The 19,058-nt window shown below is 42.8% G+C and overlaps 1 protein-coding gene across 7 annotated transcripts in view; it reads left to right on the forward strand.

Annotated features, from left to right (window-relative positions):
- BMPR1B (bone morphogenetic protein receptor type 1B) overlaps positions 1 to 19,058 on the forward strand; it is a 638,082-nt gene that overhangs the window by 583,185 nt on the left and 35,839 nt on the right. For all 7 annotated transcript variants that reach the window (XM_040328038.1, XM_040327997.1, XM_040327989.1 and 4 more), the window contains 3 exons: positions 969 to 1,065; positions 5,463 to 5,601; positions 9,991 to 10,183. In XM_040328038.1, coding sequence (XP_040183972.1) covers positions 969 to 1,065; positions 5,463 to 5,601; positions 9,991 to 10,183 — 429 coding nt within the window. The remainder of the gene's footprint in view (positions 1 to 968; positions 1,066 to 5,462; positions 5,602 to 9,990; positions 10,184 to 19,058) is intronic.

A 19,058-nucleotide genomic window follows, 5' to 3' on the forward strand; every position in this document is an offset into this window, starting at 1 on the left:
AAATTTTTGGTAAAACAAATCGCAATAAGCGTTTATTAATTGGTTTGCGCAAAAGTTATAGCGTTTACAAAATAGGGGATAGTTTTATGGCATTTTTATTAATATTTTTTTTGTACTAGTAATGGCAGCGATCAGCGATTTTTTTCTTGACTGCGACATTATGGCAGACACATCGGACACTTTTGCCAAATTTTTGGGACCATTGTCATTTTCACAGCGAAAAGTGCTATATAAATGCACTGATTACTGTGAAAATGACAATGGCAGTGAAGTGGTTAACCACTACGTGGTGCTAAGGGATTATGTGTCCTAAGGTAGTGATTCTTACTGTAGGGGGTGTGGCTGTAGGCGTGATGTCACTGATCGTCATTCCCTATATCAGGGAACAGACGATCAGTGTCACTGCCACAGTGAAGAACTGGGAAGGTGTGTTTACACCTCTCCCCGTTCTTCAGCTCCTGTGACCCAATCGCGGGACACCGGCAGCGATCAGGTCCATGGGTCTCGCGGGCGTGGTCACAGAGCTTTAGACCCGGTCACGTGCGCCCGCGCAACCCACCGTGCCATTCTGCCGACGTATATAGTCGGTAGGGGGTCCTTAAGTAGTTAAACGTCAGTCTAGTCATGGACACAGTGAGGCATGGGCACAGTGAGGCATGGACACGGTGAGGCAAAGTGAGGCACAGTGAGGCATGCAGATGGAAACCCTAGGCTTATACTCGAGTCAATACGTTTTCCCAGTTTTTTGTGGTAAAATTAGGTGCCTCAGCTTATATTCGGGTCGGCTTATACTCGAGCATATTTGTTTTGTTTTTTTAGATAGAAGAGGCTTCCTTTCTTATTATGCTTGTAAGATGCACTTGTATGTATGCCAGGGTATTATTAACATATTGCATCCATGGTTCATATGGGCCCAGTAGATGCTGAGTGTATGTTTAACCTTTATAATCTTTTGCTCTCCTCCACAGATTTTGTTGACGGCAGTATCCATTACATGGCTCTTTTCATCTCAGTGACTGTGTGCAGCATCATTCTGGTCGTGATCCTAATATTTTGCTACTTCAGGTAAAAACAATATTATGTGAATCAGAAAGAATCCAGTGCTATTTTGTATATGATTCGATTAATCAGATATCAGGTTGAAGACATTGAACTCTTTTATGGTGCTGATAAAAAAGGAATTGATAATTGCAACTACCACCAGATCAGGAAACCTGTATCTGTGGACAATATGGGATTAACTAAAATTGGAGAGTGCGATTAGCTTCCAGTTTTTGTTTTCAAACCATTATTGAACAAGCTGTTAGAAGCTGATAGGCTTCCATGCACAGCTGCACCAGATGTCGCACCCTCCAGAGTCAGCAGGGGTGTTTTATGAAATCAGTGGGCCTGTGTGCAAGATCATAGTTTAGGCCCCATTAGCTGATTAAAAAAAAAAAAAGGATGTGCTTAGTTCACTGTGGTAAAGAGTGGACATGGTTTTTATTGGGCTGGGATATAACTATGATTGTAAAAGACCTGGGTTGTGTTTGGGAACTTGAGAGTTAATGCAGCACGTGTAGCACAATTCCCCCCCCCCCAGTTTTCACAATTTCCCCTTAGTTTTCACAATCCCCCCGAGTCTGCATAATTCCCCCCAGTCTGCACAGTTCCCCTCCCGCCCCAGTCTGCACAGGGGGGAGAGGGAAAGGGTAAAGAAACGAGAAAGGGAGGGAAAAAGAAGGGGCAGTGCAAAAAGAGGCGGGGGAGAGAGGGGGTCACTCACCAATTATACCTCCCCCGGCTGGTTTACCACAGGTCGGCTGAGCGCAGTGTGTGCATTGCATGCAGGGGGCTGAAGTGTGGGTGAGGTTGGGCAGACGCAAATGGGAGATGGAGTATCGAAATTGGACAGGCAGAGGAGGGAGGAAAGGACTAGGAAGACAGTGGTGACAGGATGACGGGACAGACAATAGAGCAGATACAGCCTGACTCCCAGGCAAGCTAGCTTTCGCTGTTCTAACTTTTTCACTATACCAGGCTGCTTGTGGCCTGAGCTAGAATGTCTCTGTCAGGAAAAGCGACAGCAGTCGCCACGTGTGCCTGAGCAGCCAAAAATGAAAAAATAGTGCCATGGTTGCCACTTCTTTTTGGACCCCTCTAATGAAGTTATGAGGCACAGGGGCATATTATAGACTTACTATTATTTCCTCCATGTGTGCTGTGTGTGTCAGGGCACAATGGGCCCTCCTTCCCCCGGGGCCTGTTGTGCACATATGGATGATACGCCACAGACCCGGGGGGCCAGCAGTGCGGCAATCGTTAGTGAGGTGTGTCGCTCCGACACACTGCATCTCCTATCACGGTAAAGAGCCTATGACGTGGACACTTTACCATGTGATCAGCTGTATCCAATCACAGCTGAGCACAGCTTTACTAGTAAATGTTGGTTATCGACATTCCGCTATTCAGTGCCACCTATCAGTGCTGCATATCAGTGCCACCTATCAGTGCCCATCAGCGCTGCATATTAGTGTCTTCTTATCAGTGCCCATCAGTGCCGCCTCATCAGTGCCAATCAGTGCAGCCTCATCAGTGCCTGTCAGTGAAGGAGAAAACATACTTTTATTTTTTTATTTACAAAATGTAATAACAGAAACATGGAAAAACTTTTCCCAAATTTTTGTTATTTTTTCATTTGTTTAGCAAAAAAAAAAAAAAGTATATTCAAAGTTAAGCTTGTAATAGAAATGTATGTTCACATCATTGTATGGGATTGCTGTACTCATGTTTTAATGTGTGCAGCATCCTAGGTGCTGTACCTTTAATGTGCATTGACGGAAATCATGCAAGGTATCCTGTAAAAATATGCATAAGTGGATGAAGGTGAAGCAGTCCATAAAGAGTAGGGCTCTTCTTTAACACTGCTGGCCATCCAAGCCTCTCATTATAGTTCAGACCATAAAACATATGTTGTGGCATATAACTGGCATTACTAGTAGTGGTAAGCAGTCAGCAGTGCAGATGCTGCTGGTTTTAATTGAATAGTTTGAAGCAAAATGTATTAGGCAATAACAGCAGGACAGCTTACTAATTTTCTGATGTTCCAATTGGAGACAGACTGTAAAGTGGCATCATAGTGGATTCTCATTAATAGTTCACTTATATGTACAGTGGAACCTCGGATTGCGAGTAACGCAATTAACAAGCGTTTTGCAATACAGGCACTTTTTTTTTAAATCCTAATTCGGAACTGCTCAATTCCCAAGCCTTTCTGAGGTTTGCCGAGGTCAGCCGAGCTGTCCGCAATTAACAAGCGTTTTGCAATACAGGCACTTTTTTTTAAATCCTAATTCGGAACTGCTCAATTCCCAAGCCTTTCTGAGGTTTGCCGAGGTCAGCCGAGCTGTCCTCGGGCCTTTTCGTCTGTTTCTGTTCCGCAGTATTGCATGCCATTAAAGTCAATGCGGAACTAATTATTTTCATTTCCATTGACTTCAATGGGGAAACTCGCTTTGATATGTGAGTACTTTGGATTACGAGCATTCTCCTGGAACGGATTATGCTCGTAATCAGAGGTTCCACTGTATAGCAACACTGACCAAGCATTAAAGGGGTGTTCCAGACTTTTTTTAAGTTTATTAAAAGTCAGCAGCTACAAAAAGTGTAGCTGCTGGCTTTTAATAAACAGACACTTACCTGCTCCACGGCTCCAGCGACGTGCCGGCCGGGGCTCCGCTTCTCGCCCCCCCCCTCGCCGGCCAGCGTCTTCATTTCTAGTGTGGGCACCTGGCAGTGACAGCTTTCGGCTTCACGGCCGGGCACCCACTGCGCATGCGCGAGCGTCACTGCGCATGCGCGAGCTGCGCGGCGCCGTCCGATTGGACAGGCGCTCGCCTACAGGGAGGGGCTGCAATAAGGCAATTAAGCTAATCGCCATACCAGCCCCTCGGCGAAAGGAGGAAGTGGGACAGGAAGTCCCCTTCTCCTGAAGCCCCCACCCCCCCAAAAAAATGACATGCCAAATATGGCATGTAAGGGGGCGAGGAGTGGGTTAAGCGGAAGTTACATTTTTAGGTGGAACTTTGCTTTAAAGGGGCACCCAGACATTTTAAATGTACTCTGTTTTTTTTAATTATCCACTGAAAGTGTGTGTTAGCATTGACCTCATTTGTTGCATCATATCAGTGTGAAGGTTCCCAAAGTTGGGATGAAGAGGTCTTGAACTGTGGAAGTGGTGCCCGAAAAAAAAGAGGGCAAAAGACTAGTCACTAGTTATGCCTGTAGGCTCCCTGCAGCTGACCTTTTCCAGATTACTAATTGACCATTTTTTGTCCTGCACTATGCCTTTGTCTAGAGGTGGCCATCTTGGTAGAGGCAGGGCTTTGCATTCTCATGTCAATGATATTGACGGGTTATTTATAAAAGTGATTGTAAACGATCACCTTGTAAAACGACCCATCCAGTTTAAAATAGAAATTAAAGGAAAAACATTTGTGTATAGATATAAAATAAAAACATTATAAATACCCTTTTTTTCCTTTAATATAAGTGATCACCTTCCCTCTGTTTTCAGCTGCATAAGAAGTGAGGGAGGAGCAGCAGCAGTGCACTGAGCTTCCCAGTGAATGGCTGTGCAGAGGGGGCATGTCAGAACAAGTCTGATCATTGGAGGAGAGCACAATGAGTTCCCAGCATAGCTAGATAACTGATAATGTGGTGCTCTCCTGTTTAGTGTGGTCAGTTTTCAATAGGAAAGCAAGGGGACTGGCAGAAACATTAGGGATTTCACATAAAGGAAGCAATACAAAGAGAACAGGATACGTTCTCATACAAGTACATGGTACAGCAGGCTCATATCAATAATTTGAAGTGTTGGGGTAACAAACGCTTTAATTGGTGGGGAAAATTTAAGAAGCATCAGGGCAGGTGCAAAAAGCACATAACAACAGACTAAATGATCCAGAAGCAGGGAAATCCTTTATACAAATTCCTCCCCAATACGAACTGTGAACTGCACAGTAGTAGCATCTCCAAACATCATTCCCAACCCTTGTGAGGCTAGGAATCTGAGGCAGGGCGCCTTAGATGATCTCACGCAGCAGATACACAGCTATTATGTGCAAGACACAGGGAATACACTGCTAATTTTCAGGAGTGATTTAAGACAAAATGTAGATTTACAGGGCACTGCAATTAAAGTTTCTAGATGTTTCCCATAGCAAATCTTAAGCTTTTGAGTTTAGGTCCTCTTTAATGATTTTATTAGAAATTCTAGAGAAAAATGTTTTGCATTAAAGCTTTATTGTACAGATGATAAACAACATATTCACATTATAATGGCTCTTTCACAAAATACCATTCACCTGGAAAGACTGATGTGTGTTGCCCATTAATTTAGTTGTTAGTCTTATGGAAACATAACTAACATAATTGTATATAGTAACACTGCAGACTTACAGACATGTTTTTTTTGCTCTCAGGTATAAAAGACAAGAAGCCAGACCCCGTTACAGCATTGGACTAGAACAGGATGAAACATATATTCCTCAAGGAGAATCCCTTAAAGATCTCATTGAACAGTCTCAAAGCTCAGGAAGTGGTTCGGGGCTCCCTCTTCTGGTAAGAAAGTGGTAAAGCATATTTAAATTCACACTCAGATATTTGTGTAATTTCACAGAAACAGTTTCATTAAAGCAAAATTACCAGAACAATTAATATGCTAAATTATACATAACTTTATTTATACAGTACTATATTGATCTGTGAAAGAAGTAGATCATTTCTATTTTCATAGTGTACATTGTTTAGTCAATTTTTGTTTATGTGTTTTTTCCCCCAATGCACATCAAAGTAGCAAGCAACACATATGACCCTCACTAGCACCACAATACACAACACACTTTATATAAATGTATGGGAGCAACCCCAAAATGCATGAGAATGCATGTGTCCAACATAAACATGCATTACTTACTTTGTACACGCAAGAGTGTAGTCAGCCTAAATATTTGGGGGGTTTGAAGACCATGCCTATGGGCTGTTTGATAAATCACTGTATATGTCAATACTTATAGCAAGTGTAAAGAACATCTTAAAGGACTCCAACGTTTATTTACCAACACTAAGGGAGTGCAAACTCTGGTGCAGCTGTGAATGGTAGCCAATCGTCTTCGAACTTCAGCGGTGAACCGATGGGAATGGCCCATCGGACCATTCTCATCGGTTTGGAACGACCGTGTGTACGGGGCCTGAGGAGTGCAAACTCTGGTGCAGCTGTGAATGGTAGCCAATCGTCTTCGAACTTCAGCTTGTCCAATTAAGCTTTGGAACAAAAAAAAACCTGGAAGCTGATTGGTTCCAATGCAGAGCTGCACCAGATTTTGCACTCTCCAGTTTTAGTAAATCAACCCCTTTGAGACTTGAGTAAAGTCAGTTTAAAAAGTCTTAAGAATTGTATTACCTTCTATGTGACAGTGGATTTTAGCTATAGTTGCGAGCATTGCTATATGGTGATCAAAGTCCATATTGGCATCCGATACTCCAATGACAAAACCTGTCTTGTACACATCTGTTACAAAGTATGAGAACAGCAATTGTTCCAATTGTATGTCTGGCCCTCAAAATCCTATTAACATGCAGCAGCAGTGCCATCGATTAGTGCTTATTTTGAATGAATGAACAGCAGAGGATTGATCTAGGATGCAAATGTAATTAAAAAATACATAGCATTGCACTGATTACTGATGCATGAATTATATTTAAAATGGTTGTGTAATGTGATTTCTTCACATAATATAGGATAATAACAGCTTAAAACACATTTTTCTCTGAATAGAAGAACACTAGTGCAACCATTATGACATCTACTGATATATTTGAAAATAAGTGCATTTCTGCACAGTTCAGCCCTATAAATTTCTTATGGACTGGGGAAATGGATAGACTTGCATCCATTTACCCCCATCATAGAAACATATGGGGCAAAACTGCACATACACGAACAGAATGCAAATGAAGAAAACAATGCTGTGAGCCTCAGCATGAGATCTAGGTAAGTGCAGCACTTTAAATGGGGAGGGTGGGTTACATCTGGGGGGAAAAGCGGAGTGGCAAGAAGGTGGGGAAACTTTGTGCCAGTCATACATGGAACAAAATGTGGACAGTTCAGCATAGACCAGACAAATTTCAAATAATATATGGGCAGAAAGGTTGTACAAGCACCCTGTTGGATTTTCCCTGCTTGATCAGCGCCACAGGCTATTGCCAGCAGCATTGATCAATGTATTCTGATGGTAGGGAAGTCTCCTCCCCGATGTCAGAATATATCAGCTCAGTGGGGAGGATTCCCGCATCCACATTGACTTTACGTGGATAGGTGAATCAAATCAGTTGTTTCTGTTTAACACGCTGGTTGAACAAAAAAAGTCTCATCTATGGGCGACTTTACCCTTTAAGGGAAATACAGTACGCTGGGAGGGATATAGAAGTCACTGTTGCTGAAGTCATTTGCTGTAGAGCAGGGGTGTCAAACTCAATTTCATCGAGGGCCGCATCTCCATTTTGATTGTCCTCAAAAGGGCCAGTTGTATCTGTAAGATTAGATGTCCAGTGCATCCCCTCCCCTTACATTAGATGTTAAGAGCCACCCCACCATCACAAGTTGAGTCCCCCTCTCTCCCTTACATCACAGTGCACCCCCCTTTCCATAAGCTGCTGCTGGAAAGAAGCTGGATGCATTGCTTAAAAGCAGAAAGTAAGGGTCTTGAGGAGGACCAGAGGAGGGCGAGGGCCACATAAAATGGCCTGGAGGGCCGGATTCGCATGTACCTCTGTGCATATTACAATATGAATGAGCTCGTAGGAGTGATAATGTCGATCTCTGTAATGCCGGTTAGCCTTATATAACTTTAAATTTATTGCATGTTAAACAGTATGATATTAATTGATTAGCCATAACTTTACCAATACCCACCTAATATTGAGTAGGTCCCCCTTTTGCAGACAAAACAGCACCTGTTGCTGCCTAAGCAGCCCTGACCCACTGTTCTTAAACTATTTTTGTAGTGTGCACATTATTCTGTTGAAGGAGGTCACTGCCACCAGACAATATAATTTTCATGAAGGAGTGTACTTGTTCAGCAACAATGGTAAGGTAGGTAGTAGCATCCACATGAATGGCAGGTTTCCCAGCAGAACATTACCCAAAGCATCACTGCTGGCTTGCCTTCTTCCCATACTGGATCCTGGTGCCATCTTTTCCCCAGGCAAGCGATATGCACGCACCCCACCATCAACTTGATGTAAAAGAAAATGTGATTCATTAAACCAGACCCCTTCTTCCATTGCTCCATGGTCCAGTTCATTGTGCATTTGGTTTTTGAACATGGGTCAGCATGGGCACCCCAACCAGGCTGCAGCTGTGCAGCCCCATGCACAACAAGCTGCGATGCCCATATATCTGCTTCCAACACATCAACTTTAGGGACAACATATTTACTTTCTGCCTCATATATTCCATCAACTTTCAGACTTCATTGTAACGAGATAATCAGTGCTATTCACTTAAAGCGGGAGTTCACCCGAAAAACTATTTTTAACATTAGATTGAGGCTCATTTTGTCAAGGGGAATTGGGTGTTTTTTTTTAAATCGAAGCAGTACTTACCGTTTTAGAGATAGATCTTCTCTGCCGCTTCCGGGTATGGTCTTTGGGACTGGGCGTTCCTATTTGATTGACAGGCTTCCGACGGTCGCATACATCACGTCACGAGTAGCCGAAAGAAGCCAAACGTCGGTGGGGCTCTATACGGTACCTGCGCACCGACGTTCGGCTACTTTCGGAAAATCGTGACGCGTTGTATGCGACCGTCGGAAGCCTGTCGGAAGCCTGTCAATCAAATAGGAACGCCCAGTCCCGCAGCCCATACCCGGAAGCGGCGGAGAAGATCTATCTCTAAAACGGTAAGTACTGCTTCGATCTTAAAAAAAAACACCCGATTCCCCTTGACAAAATGAGCCTCAATCTAATGTTAAAAATTAAGTTTTTGGGTGAACCTCCACTTTAACAATTTCAGTGGTTATAAAGTTATGGCTGATCCTGTGTATGTGGGCGACACTCCTCCACCCCTTTAGATATTAGCCTATAGACCCCAAAGCTCAAAATATTGTGATAATTTAGCAATCCTAAGATCATATCTATGTGTCAGTATTATAATCAATAATATTACTATTGGGCTTGCTGAGTATACTTATCCACTGTTTCAGCACCCTTGTTTAGCATACAGAATTTGCATACCTTTGATTAGCAACTTTCCATTGACATGCTCCAAGAAAAAAAGGTCTACTGGAAATACAATATGTGATATTAATGGTCTGCATATGCAGCTATTATGGATGTAATGCCTGACACTTTGAAACATTTGTTTTGCCTATCCCCTCTACTACATACTGAAGATACACAACATAGCTTACAAAGAACACAGCATAGCCATTTACTGTAATGTGGTCAGTTAGTACTTTGTAGTTAGAACCTTGTGGTGTTTTTAACAGTGCTTGAATACTGCCACACATGTTGAACAAAGATGAATTCTAACACTTTCCCTGTAAAATAATCATACAGTTTCCCTAACTCAAAGCAGATGAAAATAGAAAAAGGGCAGTGTCAATGGCAATACATTATTAAATCATTTTCCACATTAAAATTTCTGATAAAGTAAGCCCATACATGTGGGTGGCAGTAAATGAACCAAGATTTCCCTAGCTAAAAGCCTGTGCCGGTGGTTCTCCAAATGACAGCATATTTTATTTTACAGTGCCGGACTGCACAGCACCATGGTAACATTTCCAGGTACTCTTGGGAGGAAACAGAAATGGTGCATGCAGTAAAATAAATCTCCAGTGATATATTTTTTTAAATTCCATGATATTTATTCTGGATTAGTCATATTAAATAGTGGGTGGTCATTTACTTTTGCAAGTAATATTTTGTTTGTTTTGGACTCATTCGTAGGTGCAAAGGACAATAGCGAAGCAGATTCAAATGGTGAAACAGATTGGCAAAGGGCGGTATGGGGAAGTATGGATGGGCAAGTGGCGAGGAGAGAAGGTCGCAGTCAAAGTGTTCTTTACCACCGAGGAAGCCAGCTGGTTTAGAGAAACAGAAATTTATCAAACCGTGCTCATGAGACATGAAAACATTTTAGGTAAGTTACACTTGTAATGGAGCTTTACTGTAACATGTCAGCTTTATGTAAAAGGCCTAGGCCTTCTAGCAGGCGGAAAATGGAACAAGCATCAAGTGCAATCAGAGTATGAGAATGCAAAGCACGCTGTGCATTTGGCTATTGGTGACTGGGTATATAAAACAGCTAATTTACTTATCTGTATAAATATAACATAATACATAATCAACTGAATGATCACACCAGAACTAACTATAACTTAAGCCCTGTACACACGATCGGATATCTGATGGAATCTAATCCGATGGATTTTTTCGTTGGATATATGATGAAGCTGACTTTCATCAGTCTTGCCTACACACCATCAGTCAAAAATCCATCCGTGCCAAAACGCAGTGACATAAAACACTACGACGTGCTGAGAAAAATGAAGTTCAATGCTTCTGAGCATGTGTCGACTTGATTCTGAGCATGCATGGATTTTTCTCTGATGCAGTTCCACACAGACAATCAGATTTTTCTGTAGGTTTTTTATCCATAGGAAAAATTTAAATGTTCTATTTTTTTTTCACCGATGGAAATCAAACCGATGGGGCCCACACACGATCGGTTTGTCCGATGAAAACAGTCTATTGGTCTGTTTTCATCGGACAAACCGATCGTGTGTACGTGGCTTCACAGTTTACTAAATAGGTGCAAAATTAGAAGCAACAATGCAAAACGGGTTCAGGATGTCAAAGAGCATGCATTCATTACAGAACTGTATAAAACAGATTATGAAAGCTGCACAAACATGGACTCTTTACAACATTGTCTGTGTGGCAGGGTAAGGTGGCTGCAAAGCTTAGTTTCTATAAGACCCCTTTCACACTGGGGCCACGCCTCATTAGCGCTAAAGCTCCACTCGTTTTAGCGGCGCTTTTGGGTCACTAGGGGGACACTTTTAACCCCCGCTAGCGGCCGAAAAAAGGGTTGAAACCGCCCATGTTCCTGCACTTGCAATTATCCTCATAGACAGTGTCCCTCACTGTAATGTCCAGGTAGGTCTGATAACAGAGACGAACAGCTGGGGGGGGCTGGGTTAATGACAAAGGGCCACTAAGCTGGAACTGAAGCACCTTGGAAGCAATCAAGGAGGAACATCCCACATTAGCTGGGTCTATCAGAGAAGCTGTGTGCTATTAGGCTACTGTCCAACTACTGGTTCTAGTAGAAGGGCTACTCACCTGACTGCAGGTCATTTGCCCAGCTACCTCTGCCTCATGTGACCTATCTAAACTTTTGATGGAAGCTAATGAACTTCTCTTCCCTGGGCATGGCCAGGAAACTGGGAGTTATAGGAAATTAGTTAAAGTAGAACTAAAGTCAAAGCTGTTTTTTTCTGTTTGCAATTCCCGGTCGTCACCAGGGTCATCTGAACTTTGTCCCTATTAAAAGATATCCCCTCTATTCCTGTTCTGGTGACAATCAAAAATGTGAGTTTTTATTTACTTTTACTCTCTGTGATAAAAGTAAACAGGACAAATTGAAAGGCGGGTCTCCCTAATGGGGCAATAGCTGGTAATAAAAATATAACAGATGTTCTATTCCTTTTCCACTTAAAATAAAAAATAAAAATAAAAGTTTTACCTTTAGATATACTTTAACCCTTTTTGTGCTAGAGCTGTTTCTCCCACATTAAGCTTATTAAAGTGGTTGTAAAGGCCCAAGGTTTTTATCGTCATGTATTTTATGCATGAAGGTATGCAGCTGTGTGCAGCTTCTCCCCCAGCCCCCATAAAACTTACCTTAGCCCAACCCCGATCCAGCAATGTGCACGAGAGCCTTGGCTCTTCCGGGTCTCTCCCTTCTCATTGGCTGAGACAGCAGCGGTAGCCATTGGCTCCCACAACTTCAGGGCTGATCAGTGTGTGAATGGACACACAGAGAAGCAGCTCGGTAGTGAGCCTCCTTAGATGCCCCCATATAAAGATGCTTGCTATAGAGGCACTAGGCAGGAGGGAGGGACCAGGAGCACCAGTGGGGGAACCTGAGAAGAGGAGGATTGGGGCTGCTCTGTGCAAAACCACTGCACAGAGCAGGTAAGTATGTCATGGTTGTTATTTTTAAACATAACTATCTGCCTTTAATATCACTTTAAGCCTAAATTTGGACCTAGACAAGGTATCAGTTTTACAAGCCACACATTTTTTATTGGCATTGATAAGGATTGGGATAAGCACATAAAATCCCGCGTACAGACGATCGGACATTCCGACAACAAAACCGTGGATTTTTTCCTGACAGATGTTGGCTCAAACTTGTCTTGCATAAACACGGTCACACAAATGTTGTCGGAAATTCTGAACATCAAAAACGCGGTGATGTACAAGACGTACGACGAGCCGAGAAAAATTAAGTTCTATAGGCAGTGCTGCTCTTCTGCTTGATTCCGAGCATGCATGGAATTTTCTGCGTCGGAATTGTGTACACATGATCGGAATTTGAACCAGCTCCCATCGAACATTTGTTGTCGGAAATTCCGATCGTATGTACGTGGCATTAGATACTAAATCTGTACACTAATAGATTTCTTTTGTTCAGCCTGAGGAAAATAAATATTACAGTTTCCTTCATTCACACAAATGGCATAGATGGAAAATCCCCCTGCTGGGCTATTGTATTATGACAGCTGACAGCTACCCCAGCTGTCAGAATACCTGAACAGTGCCTGCAGCTGATCGGCTGCAGATGCTGTTTTGTCAACAATTTTTAGTCTTGCTCCTTTAACAAAAGGCCATTAAGTAATCGAACTTAGTTGACTTGGCAAGGCCGCCCACTGTTAGAATTTCAGATACTTGCTATGAATCAGCCAAAATTCTAACAGTGTATGGCCAGCCTAACTGTCTTTAAGCGCATTCTCCCCTGTGACGCTGCAGCAGGTGCACAGCTTTGACCAATTTACTTATTTACATGTTTTTCTGCCTTGGTTGTGTTGTGGATAATCCAGGTCTGCCATTCTTTGACATTCTTAATAGACTTGTTTTTTGGTAGTATGCCACCTTAATGTATTTTTAACATAATGGTAGATAATTAACTTAAAATTTAAATGCCATGATTGTGTGCTTAGCCACATAAGCACCCCCCCCCCCCCCTACCCAAAGATGCTTACATTGGATTAACTGAGCATATTACTGATAGGGGGCTTACCAAAAAAAGCATCATGCCATAATTGCTGCAACTCCTTTTTCCTACCAATAGCAATGTCTTTTTTAAAAAAGGATCAACCATAAAATAATTGTAGCTGCATACGTAAAATGAAATGGTAGTAAATCACGGCAGTGGTGTACTAAGTGGGGGATGGGGGGGGCCACACCGGGTGGCACACACTGGGGGTGTCAGGCTGGTGACCCCACTCCGCAACTGAAGCGGATTTAGCGGAGATAGCGGACGGCATGGCGTCGCGCGGTGACAGGCAGCGGCAGTAAACACACACAGGAAAGCATGGCTTTGTAAGGGGGGTGCGAGCCGCAGCCGAGTGACACCCGTCGGCACACCCAGGACCCGGCCGCAACGTTCCCCTTCTCTTGTGGCCATGCCGCGGCTCTGACAAGTCTCAGCTGTTTCACACAGCCAAGCAGAATGAAGCTGCCTCCTCTGTGTAGTCTACATGTGCTGTGTGTGCATGTCCCGCGCTGATCATCTGAGCCGTGGTACATTACGGGTCTGAAGGGGGGTGTCTGCACTATTGTTGGGGGTTTGTATTGTAGGGGGGTCTGCACTGTAGGGGGGTCTGTATTGTAGGGGGGGTTTGCACTGTAGTGGGGTTTGCACTGTAGGGGGGTCTGTACTGTAGGAGGGGTCTGTACTGTAGGAGGGGTCTGCACTGTAGGGGGGGTCTGTACTGTAGGGGGGGTCTGTACTGTAGGGGGGTCTGTACTGTAGGGGGGGTCTTTACTGTAGGGTGGGTATGCACTGTAGGGTGGTCTGTGTAACATGCAGGGGGTCCAGAGCTGTGGTGGGGGGGGGGCTGTGCAATGTAAAGGGGTCCAGAGGTACAAGGACTGTGTAATGTAAAGAGGTCCTTAGGTGCAAGGTGCAGTGTAATGTAAAGGGTTCCAGAGGTGCAGGGTGCAGTGTAATGTAAAGGTGCAGGGTGCAGCGTAATGTAAAGGGGTCCAGAGGTGCAGGGTGCAGTGTAATGTAAAGAGGTCCAGAGGTGCGATGATGTGTAATGTACACAGTAGTGACAAAAATATATTGGGGGATGCAGAAGTATGCAGGGAGTATGCAGTGGAGTGTTTTCACATTTTAAGGTGGGGGGGTGCCAGATATATGATCCGCCCGGGTGCCAAATGCACTAGGTACACCCCTGAATCACAGTTACCCTTTAATTCCTCTTCCTTATTCAGGTAATATGTACCCTGCACCCCCTTTCATCTATAGCTGGCTTCAAAATGTATTTTGCAGTTATTGTCATCATCAGTTTAAACACTTAGAAAACAACAGTTTATCAGTAGCAAGGATTTCGAAAGGTTTCCCATCTCTGAGACATTTCCTACCATATTGTTTCACACAATGCACTTGTCAGGGTGAATGTTTTAATTACTTTTAGTAAAGCTGCTATTTATCACTGGTGATGGGCTGTAAATCATCTATTAATCCTTAGTTTAAGGACCTTAATAGCTCTGTTTAATAGTTTTAGCACACCAGAGGCACTCAACCTATGCCATTCAGTCAGACACTTTAGCAGTGAGCCAAGGCTTAATTTTTTTCCCCTCCGTCTTTTATCTCTGTATTTGAGACAGTTTTCTCAATTTCATACATTCTGTGAAACGTTTGGGCTAGATGACAGATATTTTATGGACATTGTGCTTCCTGTGAGCTGTGACATAAAAGCTATGTGTATTCCTCGGATGATTTTCCTTCACATAAAATTGAGTTAATGCCACACCTGGCACCATTAAAGAAATGTTTATTTGATTCTTAATGTATGCGGAAACATTTTACAAATGTGAGATTGTAATAAAAGTGGAAATGTAACACAGAGGGGCTGCAATGTATGTAAATGTCAAATACACACTGACAGCAGAAACGATTATTGTTTTGTTTCTGCGGGTCCTTAAAAATAACTTTAAATATATGATGAGCTGTGATGTTCCCGTATTCCCAGATCACTTTTAACAAAAAGTTCAAATGGTCACATTTATAGACAGTTCTGGAGGGGAAAAAAGTTTGATAAATATTCTCTAGTAAAGGAATGATTTCCATTTAATGTTCACTCTGCAAAGGTCTGAAATATAAAATGCCAGAGAGTTATAATCTTATGAAATCTATACAGATATATATCATCACAGGCACTGGCTAATGTTTAGCGGCATAGTAAGCTATGTCATAATACACCCATGGGTAAACCATCCACTGTTGGAGATTAGGTCCCTCAGAACTAATCAACACGCAATAAATCCACCTGCCAACCGGTCATTAATTTAACTTGTTACTGTGGTTCGAACATATGTTTGACTTTAGGCCCTGTGCACATGGGCAAGAATATCGTCAGGAAAAACCTGTCGTTTTCCCTGACGAGATTCTTCCCGGTTTCTCGCCGGGAAACAGGCCGACAAAAATCTCGACGAGAAAAAAGAGTGCAGGTTCTCTTTTTCTCTCGTCGAGATTCTGACCAGATTTCCAGACGAGAAACTTGAAAGCCTCGTACACACTAACGGTTTTCTCGGCAAGAAGCAGTTTTCTTGCTGGTTTTTGCCGAGAAAACCGGTCGTGTGTACAAGGCTTTAGATTTCTTCTATAGCCACAGATACATTCTGCAGGCAGTGCAGAGGGCTCATCCTCTTAATTAGGATCTTTGGGATATTGTATATGTTTATTCTTGCATCAACTATTGGTGCTCAGCAGTCCAAAGTGTGAAAGTACAATAACCACAGCTACTACTATCTGCAGTTGTAAACTATGGCCCCGTACACACGCCCGAGTTTCTCGGCAGAATTCAGCCAGAAACTCGATCGGAGCTGTATTCTGCCGAGAAACCCGGTCATGTGTACACTTTTGGCCGAGGAAGCCGACGAGGATCTCGTCGGGCCAAATAGAGAACATGTTCTCTATTTCCTCGTTGTTCAATGGGAAATTTCGGCTCGCCGAGATCCTCGGCGGCTTCACAAGGAACTCGACGAGCAAAACGATGTGTTTTGCCCATCGAGTTTCTCGGACGTGTGTACAGGGCCTATCACTTTGTTATTTTGCCTGTGTAGATAGAAATGTGGACGCAGACATCTACCATTACCTACTGTCAACTATGCTAAAGAATCTCTGGCCTGAAGCCTTATGCCGCGTACCCACGACCATTTTTCATGAAATGAAAAATGCAATTTTTTAAATTGATCATAAAAACTATCGTGTGTAGGCTCCAGAGCATTTTTCTCGACGTGAAAAATGACCATTAAAAATTTAGAACATACTCTAATTTTTCTCGTCGCTTTTTCACATTGTCGTTTTTCACGTCATGAAAAAGGGTCGTGTGTAGGCTTTAACGACGGGAAAAAAAATACGCATGCTCAGAAGCAAGTAATGAGATGGGAGCACCCGTTCTGGTAAAACTAGCGTTTGTAATGGAGATAGGACATTTGTCACGCTGTAACAGACTGAAAAACATGAAGACTAAACTTTTACTAACATAAAATCAGCAAAAGCTGATGGAACTTCCCCTTTATAGTGGCGTCGTACGTGTTGTACGTCACCACGCTTTGCTCAAACATTTTCTTTTCACGATCGTGTGTACGTGGCATTATAGTCTCCTTAATAGAAAGTATGCATCTTGCTAGCTAGTGACTAGATGAATTATCTAATAATTAATAAGATTGTGATAGAAATAAAATGAGCCACAACATAGCATAACAAAATCCAAACTATAAGAACTTTAAATACAGTGCCTTGAAAAAGTATTCATACCCCTTGAAATTGCAACCAAAAACATAAATGTATGTTATTGGGATTTTATGTGATAGACCAAAACAAAGTGGCACATAACTGTGAAGTGGAAGGAAAATGATAAATGATTTTCATTTTTTTTTTTTACAAATAAATATGTGAAAAGTGTGGCATGCAATTCTAGTCAGTACCCACAAGTCAATACTTTGTAGAATCACTTTCTGTTGCAATTACAGCTGAAATCTTTTTGGGGATGTCTCTACCAGCTTTGCACATCTAGAGAGTGACATTTTTGCCCATTCTTCTTTGCAAAATAGCTCAAGCTCTGTCAGATTGGATGGAGAGCGTCTGTGCACAGCGATTGTCAAGTCTTGCCACAGCTTCTCAATTGGATTTAGGTCTGGACTTTGACTGGGCCATTCTAACACACGAATATGCTTTGATCGAAACCATTCCATTGTAGCTCTGGCTGTATGTTTAGGGTTGTTGTCCTGCTGGAAGGTGAACCTCCACCCCAATCTCAAGACTTTTGTGGACTCTAACAGATTTTCTTCTAAGTTTGACTTGCATTTGGCTACATCCATCTTCCCATAAACTATGACCAGCTTCCCTTTCCCTGCTGAAGAAAAGCATCCCCACAACATGATGGTGCCACACATAGCATTTTGCTTTTTGGCCAAAAAGTTCAATGTTGGTCTCACCTGACCAAAGCACCGTCTTCCACATGTTTGCTGTGTCCCCCACATGGCTTCTCACAAACTGCAAATCAGACTTCCTATGGCTTTCTTTCAATAATGGCTTTCTTCTTACCACTCTTCCATAAAGGCCAGATTTGTGGAGTGCATGACTAATAGTTGTGCAGTGGACAGTTTCTCCCACCTGAGCTGTGGGTCTATGCAGCTCCTCCAGAGTATCTATTGGCCGCTTGGCTGCTTCTCTGATTAATGCTCTCCTTGCTTGGCCTGTCAGTTTAGATGGACGGCCATGTCTTCATACGTTTGCAATTGTGCCATACTCTTTCCATTTTCGGATGATGGATTGAACAGTGCTCCTTAAGATGTTCAAAGCTTGGGATATTTTTTTAGAAGCCTAACCCTGCTTTAAACGTCTACAAAACGTTATCCCTGACCTGTCTGGTGTGTCCCTGGCCTTCATGATGCTGTTTGTTCACTAAGGTTATCTAATAAACCTCTGAGGGCTTCACAGAACAGATGTATTTATACTCAGATTAAATTACACACAGGTGGACTAGATTTCCTATATAGGTGACTTCTGGAGGCAATTGGTTCTACTAGACTTTAGTTAGGGGTATCAGAGTACAGGGGGCTGCATACAAATGCATGTCACACTTTTCACATATTTATTCGTTAAAAAATGTTGAAAACCATTTATCATTTTGCTTCCGCTTAACAATTATGCACCACTTTGTGTTGGTCCATCACATAAAATCCCAATAAAATACATTAACATTTTTGGTTGTAACATGACAAAATGAACAAAATTTCAAGGGGTGTGAATACATTTTCAAAGCACTGTGATTTCAACCTAAATTATATGTCCAACCAAAATGTGTTTTGGTATAGAGTGGGAGAGGTTTAAAACACCTGATTGGCTTTTACTGCTGTCTAAGGCTCTATTAGAACACTTGTTTTACTGTCAGGCCCCGTACACACGACCGAGGAACTCGACGTGCCAAACACATCGAGTTCCTCGTCGAGTTCAGTGTGGAAGCCGCCGAGGAACTCGGCGGGCCGACTTTTGCCATTGAACAATGAGGAAATAGAGAACATGTTCTCTATTTCCTCGCCGAGGTCCTCGTCGGCTTCCTCGGCCGAAAGTGTACACACGGCCGGGTTTCTCGGCAGAATTCAGCTCTGAACCGAGTTTCTGGCTGAATTCTGCCGAGAAACTCGGTCGTGTGTACGGTGCCTCACAGTGACAATGGTTTCACCAGATATATAGCGAGGGAAAACCT

The sequence above is a fragment of the Rana temporaria genome, chromosome 1 (assembly GCF_905171775.1).
Source record: "Rana temporaria chromosome 1, aRanTem1.1, whole genome shotgun sequence".
NCBI classification, from domain to species: Eukaryota; Metazoa; Chordata; class Amphibia; order Anura; family Ranidae; genus Rana; species Rana temporaria.